This window comes from Salmo salar, chromosome 17, assembly GCF_965601325.2.
Source record: "Salmo salar chromosome 17, fSalSal1, whole genome shotgun sequence".
NCBI classification, from domain to species: Eukaryota; Metazoa; Chordata; class Actinopteri; order Salmoniformes; family Salmonidae; genus Salmo; species Salmo salar.
Window position 1 is genome coordinate 61,497,087 of NC_138307.1, and position 22,309 is coordinate 61,519,395.

Genomic DNA, 22,309 nt, shown 5'->3' on the forward strand with positions numbered 1-22,309 from the left:
ATATTGACTGCTATTGAGGTAAAAGATTACCAGGTCTTTAAGAGTTTATTCGGAAGATAACAGCTCTATAAATATTCTTTCGTGGTGCCCCGACTTTCTAGTTAATTTCACTTACATGATTAGCTTAATCAGGTAATATTAATTACAGAGAAATTATTTTATAGAATAGCATGTCATATCACTTAATCCGGCATAGCCAAAGACACGTCATAGTGCTTTTATGGAATACTTTGTGTAAAATGGAAATAACTCTGGTTGATTACCAGTCTCTCCCTGTCGTTCTGCAGGGCTGACAGGGCGTTCTTCAGTCCCCACACCTCTGCAGTGGATCCTCCATGGCACATGGTGGGTGTCTGCTGGCCCCCTGCCCTGCTCATCTCCTCCAGTCTGAGGCTGAGTTCCTGGGCCTGGCTGAGTGCCTGATCCCTGCTACCCTGTAGTGACGCCATGGCCTTGCCGAACGCCTGGTTCTGGGCCCGGAGCTGGCCGGCCACCTCCCTCTCCTCCAGCAGCCTCTGCTCCATGGTCAGCAGGTCTCGGGCCAGCTCGGCCACCCTCTCGGCCGCTGTCTCCGACTCCGTCCGCGTCACCCCTCCCTCCCAACGCAGTTCTTTCAGCTCCTTCTGCCGAGCCTCCTGCACCTCTCTTTCCTTGGCAAGGCTCTCCTCCAGGCTCTCCACCTGGGTCCTGGCAGCCTGCAGCTGCTCCCTCAGCTTCTCTACCTCCGCCCCAGGAGCGTCTCTCACCTGCATGTTTCCACTATCACCAGCCTGGCTGAGGGTCTCCCTCTCTACCGCCTGAACTAAAGCCTCCCCTCCCTCCAGGCTCTTGATCTTAGCCCCTAGCTCTTCTTTCTCCTTCTCCAGGGTAGCGATGCGCTCAAGCTGGCCGGACAAGAGCTGCTTGTGCTGGGACTCCTTCATGGTGAGGACCTGGGTAAGATCGTCCCTGTAGCCATGAAGCTGGGCAGATAGCTTGGCCTTCTCTGCGTGGAGGTCATCCCTCTGGACCAATAGGGAGCGCAGCTCCTCCTTCAGACTGTTATTCTCCGCAGCAGCCTCCTGGATCAGAGCATCCTTTTCCATCATCACCTGGGACAACAGATCCATCACGTAGAGGGATGGGTTATACAACTGGGGCACGAGGAAGACATTCTAGAGTACTATCACACTAATAATATCACTCTTATCACTACATACAGTTTCAGTATGTCGATGACATGCGTGTACATAAATAAACATTTACTACCGGTTTACCATTCAGAATCTCTTCTTGACCTCCTCTGTACACATGTTATCATTGTTCTTTTACCTGCAGATGTTTCTCCTCCAGCTGTTTGTACATGCCAAGTACTCTGTCTCTGTCGTCCTGTAAAGAGCCCATGGCCTTGGTGAAGGCATCCAGCCTGGCTTTGCTGTGGCTGCTCTCCTCTTCTGCCTTCCGCAGCCGGTCCTCCAGACCCCGCACCTCCTCTCTCCTCTCCTCCAGCTCCTTCTCAGCCTCCTGGGCCCTGGAGTCAGCCTCCCTCCTGGACTCCTCTGCAGCCTGAGGGGGAGCGCGCATGTAAAAAGTCAAGAAGATGCAGGGGAATGAGTTTAAACATTTTCATTGACATAAAGCAGAGATGAAATAAAAGTGATCCATACCTGGGTCACGGCTTGCTCCTTCTCCCCCAGCAGCTCCACCTCTCTCCTCTCCTTCTCACTCAGCTCTGTCTGCAGGCTCTCTGTCAGGGTCTTGGAGGAGCGCAGGTCTGTCTCCAGTTGTTCCACGCTCAGGCCCAGCCTCCTCCCCTCTGCTTCCCTCTCCTTCAGCTGGGACCTGGCCTCGTTGGTCTCTCCCTGCAGCTTCCCAACTGCCTCTTCCAGGGCCTGGGTTCTGTGGCGGAGCCCCTCCGCCTCGCTCTCCAGGGAGGCCAGCTTGGCGCGAGCGTCAGCCAGGGAGGTCTCGGTCTGGGCTAGGGACTTCTGAAGCTCCTCCCTCTCCTGCTCCAGGGCAGCCTGGTTCTCGCGGAGCCTCTTCTCTTCCTGCTCCCATTTCAGCTGCCACTGCTCGTCTGCTTTCTGCAGTCTGGACCAAAAATAACAAATAAACACATTACATAACACAGCATAGTGTATCACAAACCTGGCTGGAAATTGGGGCAATTTAATTAATTAACTTTATCAGGAACAGTAGCCATTTTTACCTGTCCACTGTAAGCTGTAGCTCTTCTCTCCGAGCGGTCTCTTTCTGCAGCTGTTCAGCCAGATCTCTGGACCGGGTCTCTCCCTCCCGCACCTCAGCCTCCTTCCCCTGGAGGGTGCTGTTGAAACGACTCTCCCACTGCCGGGTCTCATCCAGCACGCGGTCCCTGTCGTCCTGCAGGGAGGACATACAGCGCGAGAAGGCAGCCAGTCGGGCCAGAGACTCATCCAGGCGGGTCTGCATCTGCTGGGCCTGTCTCTCAGCGGTGTCAGCCAGCTCTTTTGCCTCCCGGGTGGCATCCTCCTCTCTCTCCCTCTCCCGGTAAGACTCCTCCAACCTCAGCTCAATATGCTTCAGCTCGGCTCCCAGCCTGAACCTCACAGAGTCCAGGCTCTGCTCTGCCTCTGCTTTCAACTCAGCCTCTCTCTGTAGAGTGGTCTGCTCACAGGCTCTCCTCTCAGCTTGGGCCTGGCTGGCCTCTGTCTGGGCCTCAACCAGCTGGGCTTTGCAGCTAGATAGCTCAGCCTCAGTCTTCTTCAAAGCGTCTGTGACTTTGGTCCTCTCAAGACAGGCTTGCCCAAGCTCTTTGTGGACCTCGTTGCTGCCCAGTTGCAAAGCCTTGCCCTCCCTGGCCATCTCACTGATCCTTTCCTGGTACTGGATGCAGTCCTTCTGCATCTGGCGCACCTCCAGCTGCTTCTCTCTCAGCAGCTCCTCCAGCTGCTTTGCCCGGCTCTGGCTGCCCTCTTTCACCCTCTGGGCGGACTTCAGCTGCTGCTCCAGCTCCCTCTGCTTCCCTGACTCTGCCTCTGCCTCGGCCCGCTCTCTCTGGGCCTGCCTCTTGTCCTCCTCCAGCCTGGCTGCCCGGTCCCTCTCGCTCTCGGCCAGGGCTTCCAGTTCAGCCCGCTCCCTCTCCAGTCTCTCCACCTCCCTCTGCAGCTCCGCAAGACGCTCCCGGCTGTCTGTCGCGTCCTGCTGGTAGCCGGCGATGCTGCCATTCAGCTGGGCCAGCTGGTTCATCAGACGCTCCTCTAGGTCGTCCTTCTCTACCTCCAGGCTGCTGTGGAGCTCCTGGAGTTGGGCTTCCCTTTTAGAGCTCTCTTCCATCAGGCTCTGTTCCTTATCTTTACTCTCCTGAAGGAGCTGCTCCAGAGAGGCTAGTCCAACCTTGAGTTCAGCCTCACTCTCTTGCCACTGTTCCCTCTCTGAATGCAGGGCTGCCTCCATTTCCATCCGTTTTCCCTCAATTACGGTCTGTTCACTTTCAGACATATCCGTCTTCACTGGCTCCTCCCTCTGGGTCTGTTGCTTCTCTTTACTCTCCTGAAGGCGCTGCTCCAGAGAGGCCAGCTCAGCAGTGAGTTCAGCCTCGCGCTGTTGCCTCAGTTCCCTCTCTGACTGTAGGGTTGCCTCCATTTTGCTCAATTTCTCATCAATTAGGGCCTGTGTATGTTCAGTTATTTCGATCTTCACCATCTCCTCAACAGAGGGAGTTTCAGGTGCAGCTACCTCAGACTCTATGGCCTGGCTATGTGGCTCTATGTCCTGAGGCTGGCTCTTAACTGGCTCTTGGGTAGTTTTAGTCATGACTGTACTAGACTGCTGGGCAACAATGGTCTCCTCCACTACATCATCAGAGCTGGGGGTTTTATCTGGAGCTAATCTGTCCCCTTTCTCTAGCTCTTGGGCTAGTTGCTCCCTCAACTCAACAACTTGCTGTTCTAAGGAGTCCCTCTGTGCCGTAGTGGCATTCAAATCAGCTTTCAGAGCCTCAAACTCATCTTTGAGTCTTTCAAGTTCTCCTTTGAGTGCATTGTCCTCCCTTCTTATTCCTTTCTTTTCATCCATCTCTCTGAGACTCTCGTTCTCCTCCTCTAAATCCATGATTTTCTGCTGCTTGGTCTTGGCAAACTTCCTCATCTTGTCTTTGACAGTGTCCACCTCTTTCTGGGCCTCTTCTTTCTGCCGTTCAGCCTCCTGCCTGGCCGTCTCGTGGGTCCTGGCTCTAGCAACAAGCTCCTTCCTCTCCTGCCTAGCAGCTTCCAGCACACGTCTCACACGCTCTGCCTCATCACTCACGTTCTCATAGGACTTTAGCAGAGTCTCATACTCATCCTTCATCCCATTCAGCTTCTCCTCCCATTCTCTGCATGCCCGGGCAGCCTCCTCTTTGGCAGACTCTGCCTCTCTTTTACAGAAGTCTTTCTCTGTCAGCATACCCTCCATGGCCAGCTTGAGGCTCTCGCAGGACCCCTCAAGGCTCTGGTTCTCCACCAAGGTCCGATCAACCTCCTCTATCAGCCTCTCTCTTTCTGCTCTCAGCTTCTCCAGCTCGACTTCTCTAGCCTCCATCTTCTGATGCAGTTCAGTGATGACTTTCTCAGTGGAGGCCAACTGTTCTTTCTGGCTTTTGTTCTCTTTGAGGGCCTCTTTGCGGGAGATAAGGGCAGCCTTGAGCTTCTGCTGAAGCTGCAGGATCTTGGAGTTGCTGCCTTTCTCTTCCTCTTGCCTCTGGGGGACCTCGGCCTCCAGTCTCTGGCTCTTTTCCTTCTCTGCCCTCAGGCCTTCCTGCAGGGAGGCGATCGACTGGTCCTTCTCATACACTGTCTCTTGCATGGACTGGAGGAGGGAGCTTTGCTCACCCAGCTGCTGGCTAAGCTCCATGATCTCATCGTTCTTGTTGCTCAGGAACTGCTTGAATTCCCCCACCTCTGTCTGCAGGATGGCAATGGTGGACTCAGCGGAGTCTGAGGCGGCTCCCTTGGCCGCAGCCTCCAACTCTGCTTTCACAGCTTCTGCATAGGTCTGAGCCTGTAGACACTTCTCCCTCAGAGCCTCCAACTCCTCATAGACATGTTCAATCTGGCTCTCCTTCTCTCTCAGGGCCTGCAACTCTTTGCCCAGCACTAGAAGCTCACTTTCCCTGAGTGACAGGCTAGCCTGGCTCTCCTGTAGTTGGCCCTCCAACTCTGTACAAGATGCCTTCTCAGCCTGGACCTCTTCTTTCAGAGCTTGTAATAAGGCCTCAATGTCAGCTGAAAGTAGCTGAGAGGGTTCCTCGGCACTGGTAATTGGATTATCACCTTGTTGTTGTTGTGCTTCATTCTCAGGAGCTGCAAATTCCACCCAGTCTTCCTGGACCCAATCTCCTGAAGCTGGCTTCTCAATCTTCTCCACTGCAGCGTTGGTCTCCAGCTCAGCATGTACTTCCTTCTCTGTGCCCACCTCTTTCTGTGCCTGCAGTTCCTCGAGCTCGCTCAGTCTAGTCAACAGCCCATCTCGTTCACCAACTTGCTCCTCCAAACGCTCCAACAGCCCGTTGTACTCTTCCTTTTGCTGTTTTAGCTGTTCGCGGTGGTGCCTGTCCTTTTCTTTGGCCTTGCAGATAGTGTCTTTGCAAGAGTCCTGGGCCTCCTGCAGTTTCTTTTGCAGTGTTTCGCAATCTGACTCCAGTGAGGCCACCTGGGACTGCAAACCAGTGATTTCAGCTGAGGTGTCAGCCTCTGGAGTCTGCTCAGCTCCCTCACTCAGCCTTCTGTTCATTTCAAGTGTCTCTTCCAAAACCTGATCCTGCTGGCTGATTTTCTGTTCCAAAACCTCCATGGCCTCTTCTTTGGACTTCAAGGCTTGTCTGAACTCTTCGAAAGTAGTCTCAATTGCCATAACCTCTTGTTTTCTGTCTTTTTCTAAAGCTGGTACACTTGCAGGGGCTTCCTCCGTTGCTTTCCCTACTTGTCCTTTCCTTTGATCTGCATCTTTCTCAAACTCTGCAACTTTTTTCATCAGCTCTTTGCGCTGCACCAGGGCTGCCTGCAACCTCTTTTTAATGGTGGCCACTTGGGTTGTCAGATCCTCTTTGTCCTTTCGCAAACTAGTGAGCTCATCACCATCCTCTACATGACTCTCCCCTGTCGCTTTCTCCTTTTCTCCAGCATTCTCAAGCTCAATTATCTGCTCCTTCAGTTTCTTGACCTCAGTGCTCATTAGGAACTTCTCCTCACTGGTCTGGAGCAGTTTGGCAGACATGCCATTGCTCAGCTCCATCATCTCCTGCTCTTTCTGGGTGATGCGCAGTAGCAGCTCGTTAATCTCAGTGTCCCTCTCAGACAGTACAGCTTTGGCCATGTCCCTAGCCTGGGAGAACTCCAGCAGTCTGGCCTCCATGTCTTGGAGCTTCTGCTCCAGCTCAGAGGTGGTGATCTCCCATTCTTCCAGCTGGGCGCTCAGCATCCTGGCCTGGCCCTCCTGCTCAGAGAGAGAGTGCTGAGCCTCGTCCAGGTCTGCCTGCAGAGCCTGGATCTTCTGCTCTTTGGAGTGGCCTTCTGTCTGCAGGCTGGCCAGCTGCTCCTCCAGGAGATGCATCTCCATGCTCTGCCTCTCCAACTCGGAGCCACTGTGCTGGGCCACCGTGTCCATCTCTGACCTGGCTGACTGGAGCTCTTCCTCAAATCTCTGGGCCTGGGACTCAGCCTCATCCTTGGCAGCTGCCAGGGACCGAATCTCTTCCTCAAGGCCTTGGGTTCTCTCCTGTGACTCTGAGGCAGCCTCTCTCAATCTCTGGAGCTCAGCCATGAGCTCACTGTACCTGTTCTGCAGCTCATCTGCCAAGGCCTGGGCAAACACCTGTCCAGGGGCAAAGTCAGAGAGGGTCGCCCCCTGCTGGCTGAGGTGCACCTGCACAGTCTCACGGATGATGACTGATGAGGACTCCACCTGGACTGTGGATGTTTCCTGCTCAGAGCTGTTCTCTTCCCAGGATTGCATCTGGAGCTGGCCAAAGCCCTGCAGTATGGGAGGCGACTGCTGACCTTCATCTTGGTTCACAGCCTCTAGGAGGGTCCAGCTGCTGTGGGCCACCTCGGAGTCACTGCTAGTGACCATCTCATCAGAGGAGGCCCCCTTAGATTCTCCGGGAGAGTCAGACTGGGGTTCAATGAGCTCTGGACTGCTCTCGTTATCAGCGGCGACTGACAGAATTGCGCAATCCTCTGCCACCAGGGTGGTGTCCTCCTCTCGCGTGTCTTCTAGGAGGTCTGGCAGCACTGTAGGACTGTCGCAGGGGGCCATGGCGGTGTCCTCACTCTGGTCTAGAATCTGATCAGCGCTTACCTTGAATGCATCATTTGAGCCCTGCTCTTTAGCCAGCACAAGACTCTCTCGCAGGGCAGTCAACTCATGGTCTTTCTCCAATAGCTGCTGCTCCAGAGCCAATATTTGGGCTGGGGAAATCAATAAAGATGAAAATGAATAGCCAGCCTAATAATCACACAATGCACAATTAATTGATCATACCTGAAATGCCAAAACAGATATTTTTCATGTAGCCATTGCAGGAACTAAAATTCAACCCTACCTCTGGCACCTCCCAGTAGTTCATGACTAGACCTATATATTATAGATTTTCAGATTTTTGCTTCTAAATGTTAACAATTGAGATGATTAGTGACATACTGTCAACATACTGTCAACACTGTTAACATACTGTCGACATGTCTACTAAACCACCAGTCTTTCAGGTTTAGTCAGACTGTGAAATGGGTAAGGCCTGTAAGCACATCTGCGTCACTATGCCAAACTCTGTTGTCAGCGAGGCCTGTGACAGCACACCGTGTCCAAGCCTATGCAAACACATCAATAGAGGGTGTGTGTGTGTGCTGCTGGCAGGATGGATGACTGGTCAAAGTCCTGGTGGTTGGCTTTCAGATTCAGAGAATAAAAACACACATTTTAAAATAGGTCTCTTTACCTTTTTCAGCATCAGTCACTTCTTCCACAGACGGGTCAGTCACACACTGGACCAATGACTCCCTAGCAGCCTAGGAGAGAAAAACAAACGCCTGGGTTATTTCTGAACACACAGAGGGTGTACACTTTATGACTTAATAATAGATCAATCCCATTGAAGTGGGACTATATTCAAAATTAATTGAGTTAACAGTTTCACACAGCTGTAATGTAGTTACACAATAGTTACACTGTAGTTATGATGGGCCTGGGTGTGAAGGTCAGCCCAGGGCTACAGTCATAACAGAGGATCAGTGGAGAGGCGATTAGCATTGCCTTGACCCAAATGACAGGACATTCTTCCTCAGCATTATTAAACCCAACCACTATCTCTGTCCCTCAGGCTGTCCCCTCTGAGATAGATCGTGGCTGACTGACCTGCCCCAGTAGTCAGGGCAGAGACCAGAGAGACTTCCCCACATGAATAAGCATGTGTGACACTCAATGTGCTGGCTGGGCAGTCCTCACAGCACAGTGAAATAACAGCACACCAATAGATCATATTGTATCAGACTGGGGTTGTCGTGTTCTATTGTGACTCCGCACTGTCAACAATTCTGTTTGGAAAGGGAATCGTCTAACAATTAGATTGAACATACAGTGCCTTCAGAAAGTACTCACACCCCATGACTTTTTCCACATTTTGTTGTGATACAGCCTGAATTAAACATTTATTAAAATGGAAATGTTGTGTCACAGGATGACACACAATACCCCATAATGTCAAAGTGGAATTATGTTTTTAGACATTTTTCTAATTATTTAAAAATGAAGAGCTGAAATGTCTTGAGTCAATAAGTATTCAACCCCTTTGTTATGGCAAGTCTAAATAAGTTCAGGAGTAAAAATGTGCTTAACAAGTCACAAAAAGTTATCATGGACTCACTCTGTGTGCAATAATAGTGGTTAACATGATTTTTGAATGATTACCTCATCTCTGTACCCCACACATACAATTACCCCTCAGCCAAGCATTGAATTTCAAACACAGATTCAATTACAAAGACCAGGGAGCTTTCCAATGCCTTGCAAAGAAGGGAACCTATTGGTAGATGGGTAAACATTTTAAAAGGAGACATTGAATAACCCTTTGAGCATGGTGAACAAAGATACAGTCGTCCTTCCTAACTTAGTTGCCGCAGAGGATGGACAATGGTGACTTTAAAACAGTTAAAGTTTAATGGCTGTGATAGGAGAACTGAGGATGGATCAACAACATTGTAGTTACTCCACAATACTAACCTAATTAACAGAGTGAAAAGAAGGAAGCCTGTACATAATAAAAATATTCCAAAACATGTCTGCTTGCAATAAGGCACTAAAGTAAAACTTCAAAAAATGTGGCAAAGAAATTAACCATTTGTATTCAGGACAAAAAGTGATATTTGGGGCAAATCGAACACAACACATCATTGAGTACCTCTCTTCATATTTTCAAACATGGTGGTGGCTGCATCATGTTATGAGTATGCTTGTCATGAGCAAGGACTATGGAGTTCTTTAGGATAAAAATAAATGGAATAGAGCTAAGCAAAGTCCTAGAGGAAAACCTGGTTCAGTCTGCTTTCCAACAGAGACAGATTCACCTTTCAGCAGGACAATAACCTAAAACACAATGCCAATTATAAACTGGGTGGGTCGAGCCCTGAATGCTGATTGGCTGACAGCCGTGGTATATCAGACCTTAAACCATGGGTGTATTTTTACTGCTCTAATTACATTGGTAACCAGTTTTTAATAACAATAAGGCACCTCGGGGGTTTGTGATATGGCCAATATACCACGGGTAAGGGCAGTGTCTAGGCACTCCGTGTTGAGTCGTGCTTAAGAAAAGCCCTTAGTCGTGGTATATTGGCCAAATACCACATTTCCTCTGGCCTTATTGCTTAAATATACACCGAGTGTACAAAACATTAAGAACATGCTCTTTCCATGACATAGACTGAACAGGTGAAAGATCCTTTATTGATGTCTCTTGTTAAATCCACTTCAATCAGTGTAGATGACGAGGAGACAGGTTCAAGAAGGATTTTTAAGCCTTGAGGCAAGTGAGACATTGATTGTGTATGTGTGCCATTCAGAGGGTGAATGGGCAAGACAAAATATTTAAGTGCCTTTGAATGGGGTATGGTAGTAGGTGCCAGGCGCACAGGTTTGTGTGAAGAACTGAAACGCTGCTGGGTTTTTCACACTCAACATGTGCGCTAAGAATGGTCCATCACCAAAAGGATTTCCCACCAACTTAACACAACTGTGGGAAGCATTGGAGTCAACATGGGCCAGCATCCCTGTGGAACGCTTTACACTTTGCAGAGTCCATGCCCTGATGAACTGAGGCTGTTCTGAGGGCAAAAGGGGGTGCAACTCAATATTAGGAGGTTTCCTAATGTTTTGTTCCTAAGTGGCCTAGTTACAGTTGACTTAAATCGACTTGAAAATCTATGGCCACACTTGAAAATGTCTGTCTTGCAATAATCAACAGCCAACTTGACGGAGCTTGAAGAATAAAAATAAATAAAAGGTGCAAATATTGTACAATCCAGGTGTGCAAAACTGTTGGAGACTTACCCACAATGCCTCATAGCTGTAATCGCTGCCGAAGGTGATCTAGCTATATTGACTCAGGGGTGTGAATACTTACGAAAATGACATATTTCTGTATCTCATTTTCAATAAATGTAGTAACACTTGTAAAAACATGTTTTCACATTGTCATTATGGAGTATTGTGTGTAGATGGGTGAGAGAAAAAAATTGATTTCAACCATTTTGAATTCAGGCTGTAATACAACAACATGTGGAATACGTCAAGGGTTATGAATACTTTCTGAAGGCGCTGTAATTTCACTGTGTGTGAAAACATCTGACATAAACAGATGCCATATATTAACATAAGTCTTGGTTCATTGGTCATTGTTTTTTTTGCCATTGCATAACTTCTCAAATAATGAGCCTTGCAAGACATCCATAGCTTTGTCTTTTACACAGATGAAAATGAGCCCACCATTTGGTCAAATTACAGAAATAGACGAAGAACATTAGAGAATCTCGCAATGGGTACAACAGACTGAAGAGTGCGGTAATTTGGGGTTCACAGATAATAAACCATATAAGCTATTTCTCCCAAAGTACATTTTTATGTTTATTTTCGGGTTATTACAGGATTCAAAACAAGCTTACAACATGTGCTACCTTCATTCATTTAGTAGTCGTAACAATCTCCTAAATTAATTTAGTGCGTCTTACTGCTCACCATTCCAATTTGCTGCTCCAGCTGTTGTATCCTAGCAACTGCCTCTTCGCCTTCTGCGGTGCGCTTATCCAGTTGTTCTGAAAGAAAAACAACACAATTATTAAATACGCTGCAAGCAAGCCGCTTGTCAGGGTATCATGAATGCTTTACACTTATAAACAAAACTTGCTTGATAGTGTATTCGGTTCCCTTACCTTGCAAAGTCTCCATGGAGTGGGTGACCTGGGTGCAGCGTTCCTCGCTCTCCCTCTGCTCCACCCTCAGCCTCTTCAGCCGGGCCTCCAGGGTCTGCAGTGTACCCAGGCACAGGGCCGGGTCGGTGGGAACAGAACTGTCCTCCTCAGCCCCCTCTCCAGCCAGAGAGCGCAGGCCTGTCAACAACTCAGCCAGGGCCTCTCCTGCCCTTTGCCCCTCTCCATGCTCCTCTCTTAAGGCAGCAAGCTCCTTCTCCAACCTGGCTACTTCTCTGTTGGTCACTTCCTCCCGCTCTCTAGCGGCCCACTCCAGTTTCACTGTCAGCTCCTCCATCTGGGTTGATCTATCTCGCTCTGAGGTCTCCAGGTTGGCTAGCTGGGCTGCTCTGTCCCTCTCGGAGGCCTCCAGGTTGGCTCGGAGGGCCACCAGCTCTGCCTGGGCCTGGCTGGACCACCCAGCCCACTGCTGTCTCTCCTCCTCCCTCTGCCTACCAGCCTCAGCCAGCTCCTGCTCCATCTGGCGGAACTGAGCCGTGAGGATCTGCAGAGAGAAGGCAGAGAGAGAGAGAGAGGTAGCGAGGGAGAGAGGAAGCGAGAGAGAGAGGAAGCGAGAGAGAGAGGAAGCGAGAGAGAGAGGAAGCGAGAGAGAGAGGAAGCGAGAGAGAGAGGAAGCGAGAGAATGAGGGAGAAAGAAGACAGATGAAGGACGGGGACGGTAGGGTCTACAACGAGAACTGCTCGGCTGTGCCAGTCAAGAAGTGATTTTGCATTTAGATGAGAAATGAGTCTACCCCTCAGCCCTTATGTAACATGCAATTTGTCAATCACCAAACATACTTACTCAGTGTCACTCTGCTGTCACACTAGTAACTTGGTGAATAATGTAATACAGTACTCTGTGTCAGTCTCTTCAGATGGGCTCATTTTGCCCAAGTGTCAGTCAGGTTGCATTGTTATTCTATTGTGGGACCTTCGTTGAGAAAACACCATTCCCACTATGGCTCTAACTGACCAGCACAGTAGAGCGTGTCTGTACCTGTTTCTGCTGGTCGGCATTGTTCAGCTCCCCCTGCAGAATCTCCAGCACCTGGCAGCGTGACCGCATGGCTTCCTCCTGCTCCTCACAACGCCGCTGGGCTGCACGTAGAGCCTAGCAACACACACACTAAGGGCTTGGGTACAGGCTAAAAACAGAGTATAGGACCTGGCCTGTATGAGGGAGTGTAGAGTGAGTCAGAGAATGAAGTTTGTACCTGCTGTACCTGCTGCAGCTCAGCCTCGTTCTGCCTCTGCACTGTGACCCTGAGCAGCTCGTCCTCATGCTTCTGGATCTGCTCCTGGAAACGCACGTCCTTTTCACAGACAACTGCCTGAAGCACACGAACCTAAAAACGTGACATCTCTGCAGTCAGCTGACGGGCCCCTTTTAAACAATCTGGAACCTTTTCATTGAAAATGGTTAGAGAAATAACGAAACTGGCACCTGCTCCGTGTGTACGGCTTCCTTTTCACACAGGGCCTGTTCGGACATCTGGAGACGCTCCTGGAGGTTCTTCGCCGAGGTCGAGACCTCACTGAGCTGCTTCCTCAGCTCCTGGAGTTCCTCCTCCACAGCAGGAGCTGAGCTGGTGAAGGAGCTGTCTGGAGAGCTCTTCAGGAAATAGACAAGGATTTCAAAATGTTATTGATGACAAAATAGTCTAGTGTAGACCAAACTGGCTGTAAAGAATCTCCAACATTTTAACTGTATACATTACAGCTAAAATACACATCAGAACCATGCTTATTGAACGTGGAGTTATTTGAACTCGGCTAAAGGACTTACTGTTGCTCCCTCCTGCCCTTTGAGGTCAGCAATTTGTTTGTTCAGAGCAGCCATCTTGGTTTTGGCCTGCAGCTTTAGTTTAGTGAAGCGTGCCTCCGCTGTCTCCCTTTCGCTCTGTAAACACACCAACAAACACAGCATTTAAACTTGTGTTCCAGCAACAACAGCATAATCTCAGTAGATTTCTGACCACAATCTTTATTTGACAAGAAGTGCATCAAATATGAATATTTCATGATCCCAACCCACACAGGACAGAAAGAAAATCTAAGCTATGCATTGAGGGCACATCCATATAAAACCACCGCATTCATGTCTCACACACACACGCATACAAAGTCATAGCAATACACATAGGCGCATGCACACACACACACAAAGTCAAAACAACACATGCAGGCCAACACACCCACCTGTACCCAGGTCTCACCTTGAGCTGCGTTTCGAAGGTGGCAAGCTGGCTGTCCTTATCTCTGACCACCTCCTTGAGATGCACTGTCAGCTGCTCCAGATGGGCCAGCATCTCCAGGGGCTCCTCCTCCACCCCAGGCCCAGACTCCTCAGGGGCCCCGGGGGCATCTCCAGGGGGGAGTTGGGGGACCAACATATCCTGCAAAAGGGCCACAGAGAAGAAGAGTGGTTACAAATATGGGGACTTAGAGAACATTAAGGCCTCCAATGGTGATCCGTTAGAGCAGGGTGAATCAAACTGGGTCCTGGGGTCCCCTCCCCCTGGGTGCAGGTTTTGGTTTTTACCCTAGCACTACACAGCTGATTCAAATAATCATAGCTTGATGATGAGTTGGTTATTTGAATCAGCTGTGTAGTGCTAGAGCAAGAAACAAAACGTGCACCCAGGGGGACCCCAGAACCGAGTTTGGGGAACAATGTGTTAGAGTGCTGACCAGTTTTGCCTTTTAGATCACAATGGATTTATTATTATGGACAGAGAAGAGCTGATCCTAGTTAAGCACTACAACTCACACAATTGATAAATATGGGCCCAGGACAGGAAACATGTGCCATGTTATGTAAGCTTGTGAGGGGTTGAGGGAGTCTCTCTTACCTGAGGGGCTCCATTGGGGGGCTCGTCCCCAGACAGCTCCTGCAGGACGTTGGTAAAGCCCTGGGACAGCCGGCTGAGCATGTAGCCGAAACTGGTGGTACAAGGCAGAGACATTAGGCCTTTATCTGGACAGGTGGACTTGGGTTATGGTCAGTAGGTTTCAAAAGATCCTACCAAAAAGGTCCTACCTAAACTTTCCCAAAATATTTTGGGGTTTTCATATCTTCTGAGTCCATAGATGCCACAACAAAATAAATGATAAGCTTATGTAAAGTTTTTAAATGGTGAATATTCCATGCAGTGTTTCTTCCCATGCAAGATCCCTGATCAAAGTAAACTCATGTCATAACATGATACTTTCACCTTGGTTTGACATGTTAGATATGAGATTCTAGAGTTTAGACATTGAGGGTTCTATCTCAATCATTATTCATAAAGCCCTTTATACATCAGCAGTTGTCAAAGTGATTATACAGAAACCGGATCAAAAAAATCTCTATGGAGTTTGCATTATGATGCATTTACAACGTTAGCGCCCCTGTTATGTTATGATTCACATTTCTGTGTATAGAATTTATTTTAAGACAAAAACATAGATTGACTCAAATAATCAATGGACATAAGTGCAGTGGAAGAGAACAATTGAGACCAGTGAAATCATAGAATGAGGGTTCCTGGACAGTCAATAAGTGCAGGCCCCTCGGAGGACCATCCTCAATGAATTTCGTAAAAATAGTGAAATATTAAAAAAGTTATCCTTTTTAGATCAAACTATACTAAATATATTCACATCAACAAATAATTGATGAAAACACACCGTTTTGCAATGAAGGTCTACAGTAGCCTCAGCAGCACTCTGTATGTCAGCACCAAGGTGTAGCTGGAGGACAGCTAGCTTCTGTCCTCCTCTGGATACATTGAATTCAATACAAAACCTAGGAGGCTCATGGTTCTCACCCCCTTCCATAGACTTACACAGTAATAATGACAACTTCCAGAGGACGTCCTAGAAACCTATCACAGCATTTACTGACATGTTGTCCACGCAATCAAAGGATCAGAGAATGAATCAAGTACTAAAAGCATAAGCTACCACTCGCTAGCACTGCAGTGCATAAAATGTGGTGAGTAGTTGACTCAAAGAGAGAAAGACAATAGTTGAACAAAATAATTTATTCCAAAATTAAGGAAAAGTGAGAGAAAGATATTTTGTTGTATTTTATTTTGTTACTTTCACTTATTTAGCTAGCGCATGCAGCTAGCTAGTTTAATGTACTCAGACACCTAGCTCAAACAGAGAGGGATGCTATGTTAGCTAGCTGGCTATGGCTAACCAACACTGGATTTCTTCCAAGGTAAGCTTTATATAAAAAAATATATATATATATAAAAAAAAAATATTATATATATATATATATAATTATTAATTATTAATTGCCACCAGGCCCACCGGTTCTTAAACGGAGCGAAACTGGGATAGAAATACCTCAATTTGTCCAATAAAAAAATTCACATTTGCAACTGTTGGACTAATGATTACTCCCTAGATTAGCTAGATGCAGGCAAACGTGTGGAAGGCGGTATTGAATGTGTCACTGTCTGTCACCATGATTCTCTACCTTGTAAACTATCATTCATAGGCTAGGTTGTAGCAACCTCACATGGGTATCGGGAAAATTAGAGTATTATGTAGTAGCCTAAATCTATCGATGTTACATTGCGGTGATACAGCCCGACAGGATGCTCTAGACTGTGCATCTGTAAAAGTTTGTTAATGTTTTTTGTGACAATCCGAATTTCTTCAGCCTCCTGAGGTTGAAGAGGCGCTGCTGCGCCTTCTTCACCACGCTGTCTGTGTGGGTGGACCATTACAGTTCCTGTCCGTGATGTGTACGCCGAGGAACTTAAAACTCTCCACCTTCTCCACTACTGTCCCGTCGATGTGGATAGGGGAGTGCTCCCTCTGCTGTTTCCTGAAGTCCAGGATCATCTCCTTTGTTTTGTTGACAATAACCTCACACTCAATGTCAATAAAACAAAGGAGATGATCCTGGACTTCAGGAAACAGCAGAGGGAGCACTCCCCTATCCACATCGACGGGACAGTAGTGGAGAAGGTGGAGAGTTTTAAGTTCCTCGGCGTACACATCACGGACAAACTGTAATGGTCCACCCACACAGACAGCGTGGTGAAGAAGGTGCAGCAGCGCCTCTTCAACCTCAGGAGGCTGAAGAAATTTGGCTTGTCAGCGAAAACACACAAACTTTTACAGATGCACAATCGAGAGCATCCTGTCGGGCTGTATCACCGCCTGGTACGGCAACTGCTCCGCCCACAACCGTAAGGCTCTCCAGAGGGTGGTGAGGTCTGCACAACACATCACTGGGGGCAAACTACCTGCCCTCCAGGACACCTACAGCACCCGATGTCACAGGAAGGCCAAAAAGATCATCAAGGACATCAACTGCCTGTTCACCCCGCTATCATCCAGAAGGTGAGGTCAGTACAGGTGCATCAAAGCCGGGACCGAGAGACTGAAAAACAGCTTCTATCTCAAGGCCATCAGACTGTTAAACAGCCATCACTAACATTGAGTGGCTGCTGCCAACATACTGACTCAACTCTAGCCACTTTAATAATGGAAAAATTGATGTAATAAATGTATCACTAGCCACTTTAAACAATGCCACTTTATATAATGTTTACATACCCTGCATTACTCATCTCATATGTATATACTGTACTCTACCATCTACTGAATCTTGTCTATGCCGTTCGGCCATCACTCATTCATATATTATTATGTACATATTCTTATTCATTCCTTTACACTTGTGTGTATAAGGTAGTTGTTGTGAAATTGTTAGGTTAGATTACTTGTTAGATATTACTGCATGGTCGGAACTATAAGCACAAGCATTTCGCTACACTCGCATTAACATCTGCTAACCATGTGTATGTGACAAATAAACTTTGATTTGAGCTGGGTGAATAAAATGTAAATGACAGTCATCCAATATGCTGTAATAGAAATAAGGCCATGCTCATAAAAAAAATGTATTGTCCTCCCTCATCTTAAACGGCACCGACCGCCACTGCAGTCAATCGTCCTTTGTGCCGATAATATATATGTGGCAAGATACATTAACGGGCATTATTGTTTTGTGACCCAGATAGTTCGTGCAGAGGGCCTCGAGGTTCGAGTGTCACCGGAAGAGCCGAACACTGCCGAACAATAGAGCAATTCGACTGCGGCTGCGTCATTTCGTTTTGCCCACTACTCCTGAACAGCAAAGATTATGGGGAGAAATGGATGGCTTACTTTCTGAACAATTTGACAGTGCTGTCTCCAACCATAGTAAGAGTATTTGATGTATATACATAAATCGGAATTATGATGCTGTATTGGTTGCGCTTGTATAAAAACAGCGAACGAGTTAGCTTTTCAGTGCACGTAGACAAGCAGCTAGCTAGCTGGCTAACAAGGATAACTGTAATTGGCTAAATATATCGCTGTGCCTTGTTTTTTGGAGCGTGTGGAAGCTGTTCTAAACTGCAACTCTGGGAATGGTGTGCTGATAGTTGAAAGAACGAGGGACTAACCTGTACGAGTACTTCTCAGATACCGGTTTCTGCTTTTTATTTGAAGAATCTCCTCTGCTGTATTTCTGTGCATAGCCACATCACCAAACATCCCGGAAACAAAACTTGCAGAGCATCGATTGGCCAGTGGAGGATTGCGCAACAGCAAGGGAGCGTCTGTAAATTCCGACCGTTTACCATTTTTCAAGAGACCGTCTTAAGGAAAAATGTGCAACATGCGCCAATACGCTCTTTTTTTTTTACAAGATAATGTTTGTATTTTTATACAATGATTAACCTTCTTATCCATTTTCATTTGGAACCACACAACTTAATTTATTAGGATGGGGCCGGGTCATGACCCACGAGTCAATCTGATCATCAACAATGGAAGACAACTTGGACGAAGCCTTCTCTTACTTGCACACTACACCACAGTATTTGTGACCTTTGTGAGTCGCTCTGTGAACTGGTTCGTGCAAATGCTAAAGTGGACCACACTGTTTGCACGGTACACCGCGTCCGTCTTTGACTCCATCTACAGACACCTGCATTGGTGGCGTAGAAGGGGCGGTGGAGGGGTTGCCAAGCAGATCTGCCCCAGCCCTGACACAAAATCAGGGTGACCAGACTAAACATGTCAAGTCTCTTTAAACTTGAAGAAGTCTTAGAATGATTTTGAGCGTTTTAACCTTAAACCCTAGCACCTACCGGACAGCCTGCTCAAGACATCAAATCAGAAGATCTCACTGATCTTTTGGGAAAATGAAGTGCAACAGTGGTGAGAAAGTTGGGAGAGAGTTGAATTAGAATGGAAAGAGCACCTTACTGAAGTCATTAATTCATTTCATTGTTTAATTCCTTACACTTACTAACAGTCTAGTGTTTTACAGTATATGCATGTATCAGTTGCATGTGTATTCCTTGTACTGTAATGCCAATATGAAAGTTACATGTTTGAATTTTCATATCGTAAACTGCTAGAATAATGTTCAAGGAAAGCTTCTCCAAAACCACTAACAGGAGGGGTAGAATCAGGTATTAAACACACTAAGACATCTCTGGTATTGAAACACTTTTCTAAAGGGTATAACGTCAATTCAACTACACTACCTACCTACTAACTGTCATTTGTAATATGTATAGGATGTACAGTATAGGGATCTAACTCTAAGCAGCTATTTTGTCCCCACAGCCAGCTATTCATGTGACTGTAAATAAGTGAGAAGTATGTTTCCAGGGCCACCGGACAGGGAATGGGTCTTTCAAATTTTAATCTCGGCACCCAGAACCAAATCTAATCAATTACATTTATGTTCAGTCTGTCTCAAGACTATTCCCATTCCTGCATTATACTGTCTATCAGTAATTCTAACCACTATTGAGTTGAACAAATACAGAATTGTCTTTATCTATGCTTATGTGTATCCTTTTATTGTATTATTTTTTTTAACTTATTTTATTTGTAAAAACTGTGAAAATACTATATGAATGGCAGCATTGTGTTCAAAATCATGCCAAAAAGAATCCTTATAGTTGGAAATGTGTTGACTGTTGTCTGTACTTAAATCACTATTTCAATCACTCATATACACTGAGTATACCATACATTAGGAACACCTTCCTAATATTGAGTTGCACCCCCCTTTTGACCTCAGAACAGACTTAATTCGTTGGGGCATGGACTCTACAAGGTGTCGAAAGCATTCCACAGGGATGCTGGCCCATGTTGACGCCAATGCTTCCCAGTTGTGTCAAGTTGGCTGGATGTCGTTTGGGTGGACCCTTCTTGTTACACACAGGAAACTAGTTAAAAAACCCCAGCAGCATTGCAGCTCTTGACACAAACCGGTGTGCCTGGCACCTACTACCATACCCTGTTCAAAGGCACTTAAATATTTTGTCTTGCCCATTCACCCTCTGAATGGCACACTTACACCAACCATGTCTCAGTTCTTATTTAACCTGTCTTCTCCCCTTCATCTAGACTGATTGAAGTGGATTTAACAAGTGACATCAATTAGGGATCATATCTTTCACCTGGTCAGTCTATGTCATGGAAAGAGCAGGTGTTCTTAATGTTTTGTACACTCAGTGTATACCACAGGTGTCAAACTCATTCCACGGATGAATGAGTGTCTGCGGGTTTTCACTCCTCCCTTGTAATCAGAGGAATTAAGGTCACCAGCGAGTAACGAACTCCCCTCACCTGGTTGTTTAAGGCTCTATTGAAAGGAAAAACCTAAAACTTGCAGACACTGGCCATCCATGGAATGAGTTTGACACCCCTGGTCTAGATAAAGCCTTTAAAGATGGAATCTGCATTAGGGGAAACGGCACCACAGTTCCTGTGTTACGGAGGTGAGCAGCGTGGTAAAAACAAATTGCAGTACACATTCTGCTGTTCTATCACACGTGCAATGATGCGCGAGGTGAAAACAAGTGTTTGCAGTAACTTCTTTGTTGTATACTGAACAAGAATATAAATGCAAAATGTAACAATTAACAATTTTAATGAGTTACAGTTCATATAAGGAAATCAGGCAATTTAAATAAATTAGGCCCTTATCTATGGATTTCACATGACTGGGCAGGGGCGGAGCAAGGCCCAGCCAATCAGAATGAGTTTTTCCTCACAAAAAGGCTTTATTACAGACAGAAATACTCCTCAGTTTCATCAGCTGTCCGGGTGTCTGGTCTCAGATGATCTCCCAGGTGAAGAAACCGGATGTGGAGGTCCTGGGCTGGCGTTGTTACACATGGTCTGTGGTTGCGAGGCTCGTTGGATGTACTGCCAGTACTCTGTACTGTAGTCTAAGTAAGACACTTCTGACTGTAGGATGTGCCACAATGTTCTATCTGGGCCTAAGCACCACAGTTGAAGTACTTTATTGTGCATTATGCTAAATCCACTGCTTGTCTGGCGTCAATGTTACTGTTGCGCTGTATAGAGAATCAAAGTCTGGCACTGAAATACAGATAGTTTATGCTTGCAGAAAGCATTGTCTTGTGGTCATGATGAACTTATTAATGAGTAATGACCTGGTCCTACTTGGTCTATGAATGTGAAAGAATCTCAATAAACCAAACTAAACACAGAACTGTGTGACATTCTTCACTATTTTCTTCCCTTTCCAGTCAAATGCCACACAGACTCATGATCATGATTGATGTAGGCTTGCAAATAGGTGAGATAACATGAAATGATTCCAGATTGTTGAATGAAAACAGTTTCCAGAAACAGTAGCATTTACTTCACTATTGCTGATCCAGAGAAGCAATGCATATGTATGACTAATGATGCTGCAGTGCATTTACAGTGATGGAAAAAGTACTAAATTGTCACACTTGAGTAAAAGTGAAAGTAAATACTATACATCAAATTCCTTCGATTAAGAAAACCAGATGGCACACTCCAATACTCAGACATCATTTAGAAACAGTATTTGTTTAGTGAGTCTGTCTGATCAGAGGCAGCAGGGATGACAACGCTTTATAGTGATAGGTACGTGAATTGGACCATATTGCTGTCCTCCCTATCATTCGAAATATAAATAGTAAAGAGCATACACCCCCAAAAAATGAAAGGTCCAATGTGCAATTTTTATCTCAATATCAAATCATTTCTAGGTAACAATTAAGTACCTTATTGTGACTGTTTTCAATTAAAATTGTCAAAAAGAAACAAAAATAGCTTTTCAGCAAAGAGCAATTTCTCAAGCAAGGATTTTGTTAGGACTGTCTAGGAGTTGTCTGAGTGGGGAGGGGAAAACTGAAAATTAGGTTTTGAACTCTTATTGGTCTATTAAATCATTTACAGCTTGGTGATGTCATCAGGCGGGCCAAAACTCCACCCCACCAAAACAGGCTGACATTTCAGGCAGCCTTTTCAAACAGCTCTTATACTAAAAAGGCATTATCATTTTCACAGTATTATTCCAACCTCAGTGTGGAAATACAGTGGGGAGAACAAGTATTTGATAACCTGCAAAATCAGCAGTGTTTCCTACTTACAAAGCATGTAGAGGTCTGTAATTTTTATCATAGGTACACTTCAACTGTGAGAGACGGAACCTAAAACAAAAATCACATTGTATGATTTTTAAATAATTCATTTGCTTCACGGTTGGGATGGTGTTCTTCGGCTTGCAAGCCTCCCCCGTTTTCCTCCAAACATAACGATGGTCATTATGGCCAAACAGTTCTATCTATTTTTGTTTCATCAGACCAGAGGACATTCAAAGTACAATCTTTGTCCCCATGTGCAGTTGCAAACCATAGTCTGGCTTTTGTATGGTGGTTTTGGAGCAGTGGCAACTTCCTTGCTGAGCGGCCATTCAGTTTATGTCGATATAGGACTCGTTTTACTGTGGATACAGATACTTTTGTACCTGTTTCCTCCAGCATCTTCACAAGGTT

At 46.5% G+C, this 22,309-nt stretch overlaps 1 protein-coding gene across 3 annotated transcripts in view; it reads right to left on the reverse strand.

Annotated features, from left to right (window-relative positions):
• The window catches only part of golgb1 (golgin B1), a 24,909-nt gene extending 6,881 nt beyond the window's left edge, over positions 1 to 18,028 (reverse strand). For 2 of the 3 annotated variants that reach the window (XM_082963995.1, XM_045699942.2), the window contains exons 1-14: positions 17,912 to 18,028; positions 14,309 to 14,399; positions 13,673 to 13,852; positions 13,243 to 13,356; positions 12,901 to 13,068; positions 12,671 to 12,802; positions 12,454 to 12,567; positions 11,418 to 11,958; positions 11,224 to 11,300; positions 7,934 to 8,003; positions 2,189 to 7,406; positions 1,647 to 2,070; positions 1,312 to 1,545; positions 264 to 1,091 (exon numbers count right to left, since the gene is read on the reverse strand). In XM_082963995.1, the coding sequence (XP_082820121.1) occupies positions 264 to 1,091; positions 1,312 to 1,545; positions 1,647 to 2,070; positions 2,189 to 7,406; positions 7,934 to 8,003; positions 11,224 to 11,300; positions 11,418 to 11,958; positions 12,454 to 12,567; positions 12,671 to 12,802; positions 12,901 to 13,068; positions 13,243 to 13,356; positions 13,673 to 13,852; positions 14,309 to 14,389 (8,181 nt within the window). In that variant the 5' untranslated portion in view covers positions 14,390 to 14,399; positions 17,912 to 18,028. The remainder of the gene's footprint in view (positions 1 to 263; positions 1,092 to 1,311; positions 1,546 to 1,646; positions 2,071 to 2,188; positions 7,407 to 7,933; positions 8,004 to 11,223; positions 11,301 to 11,417; positions 11,959 to 12,453; positions 12,568 to 12,670; positions 12,803 to 12,900; positions 13,069 to 13,242; positions 13,357 to 13,672; positions 13,853 to 14,308; positions 14,400 to 17,911) is intronic. The other variant, XM_045699946.2, reaches the window with a different exon arrangement.
• Between the last annotated feature and the right edge of the window lie 4,281 nt (positions 18,029 to 22,309).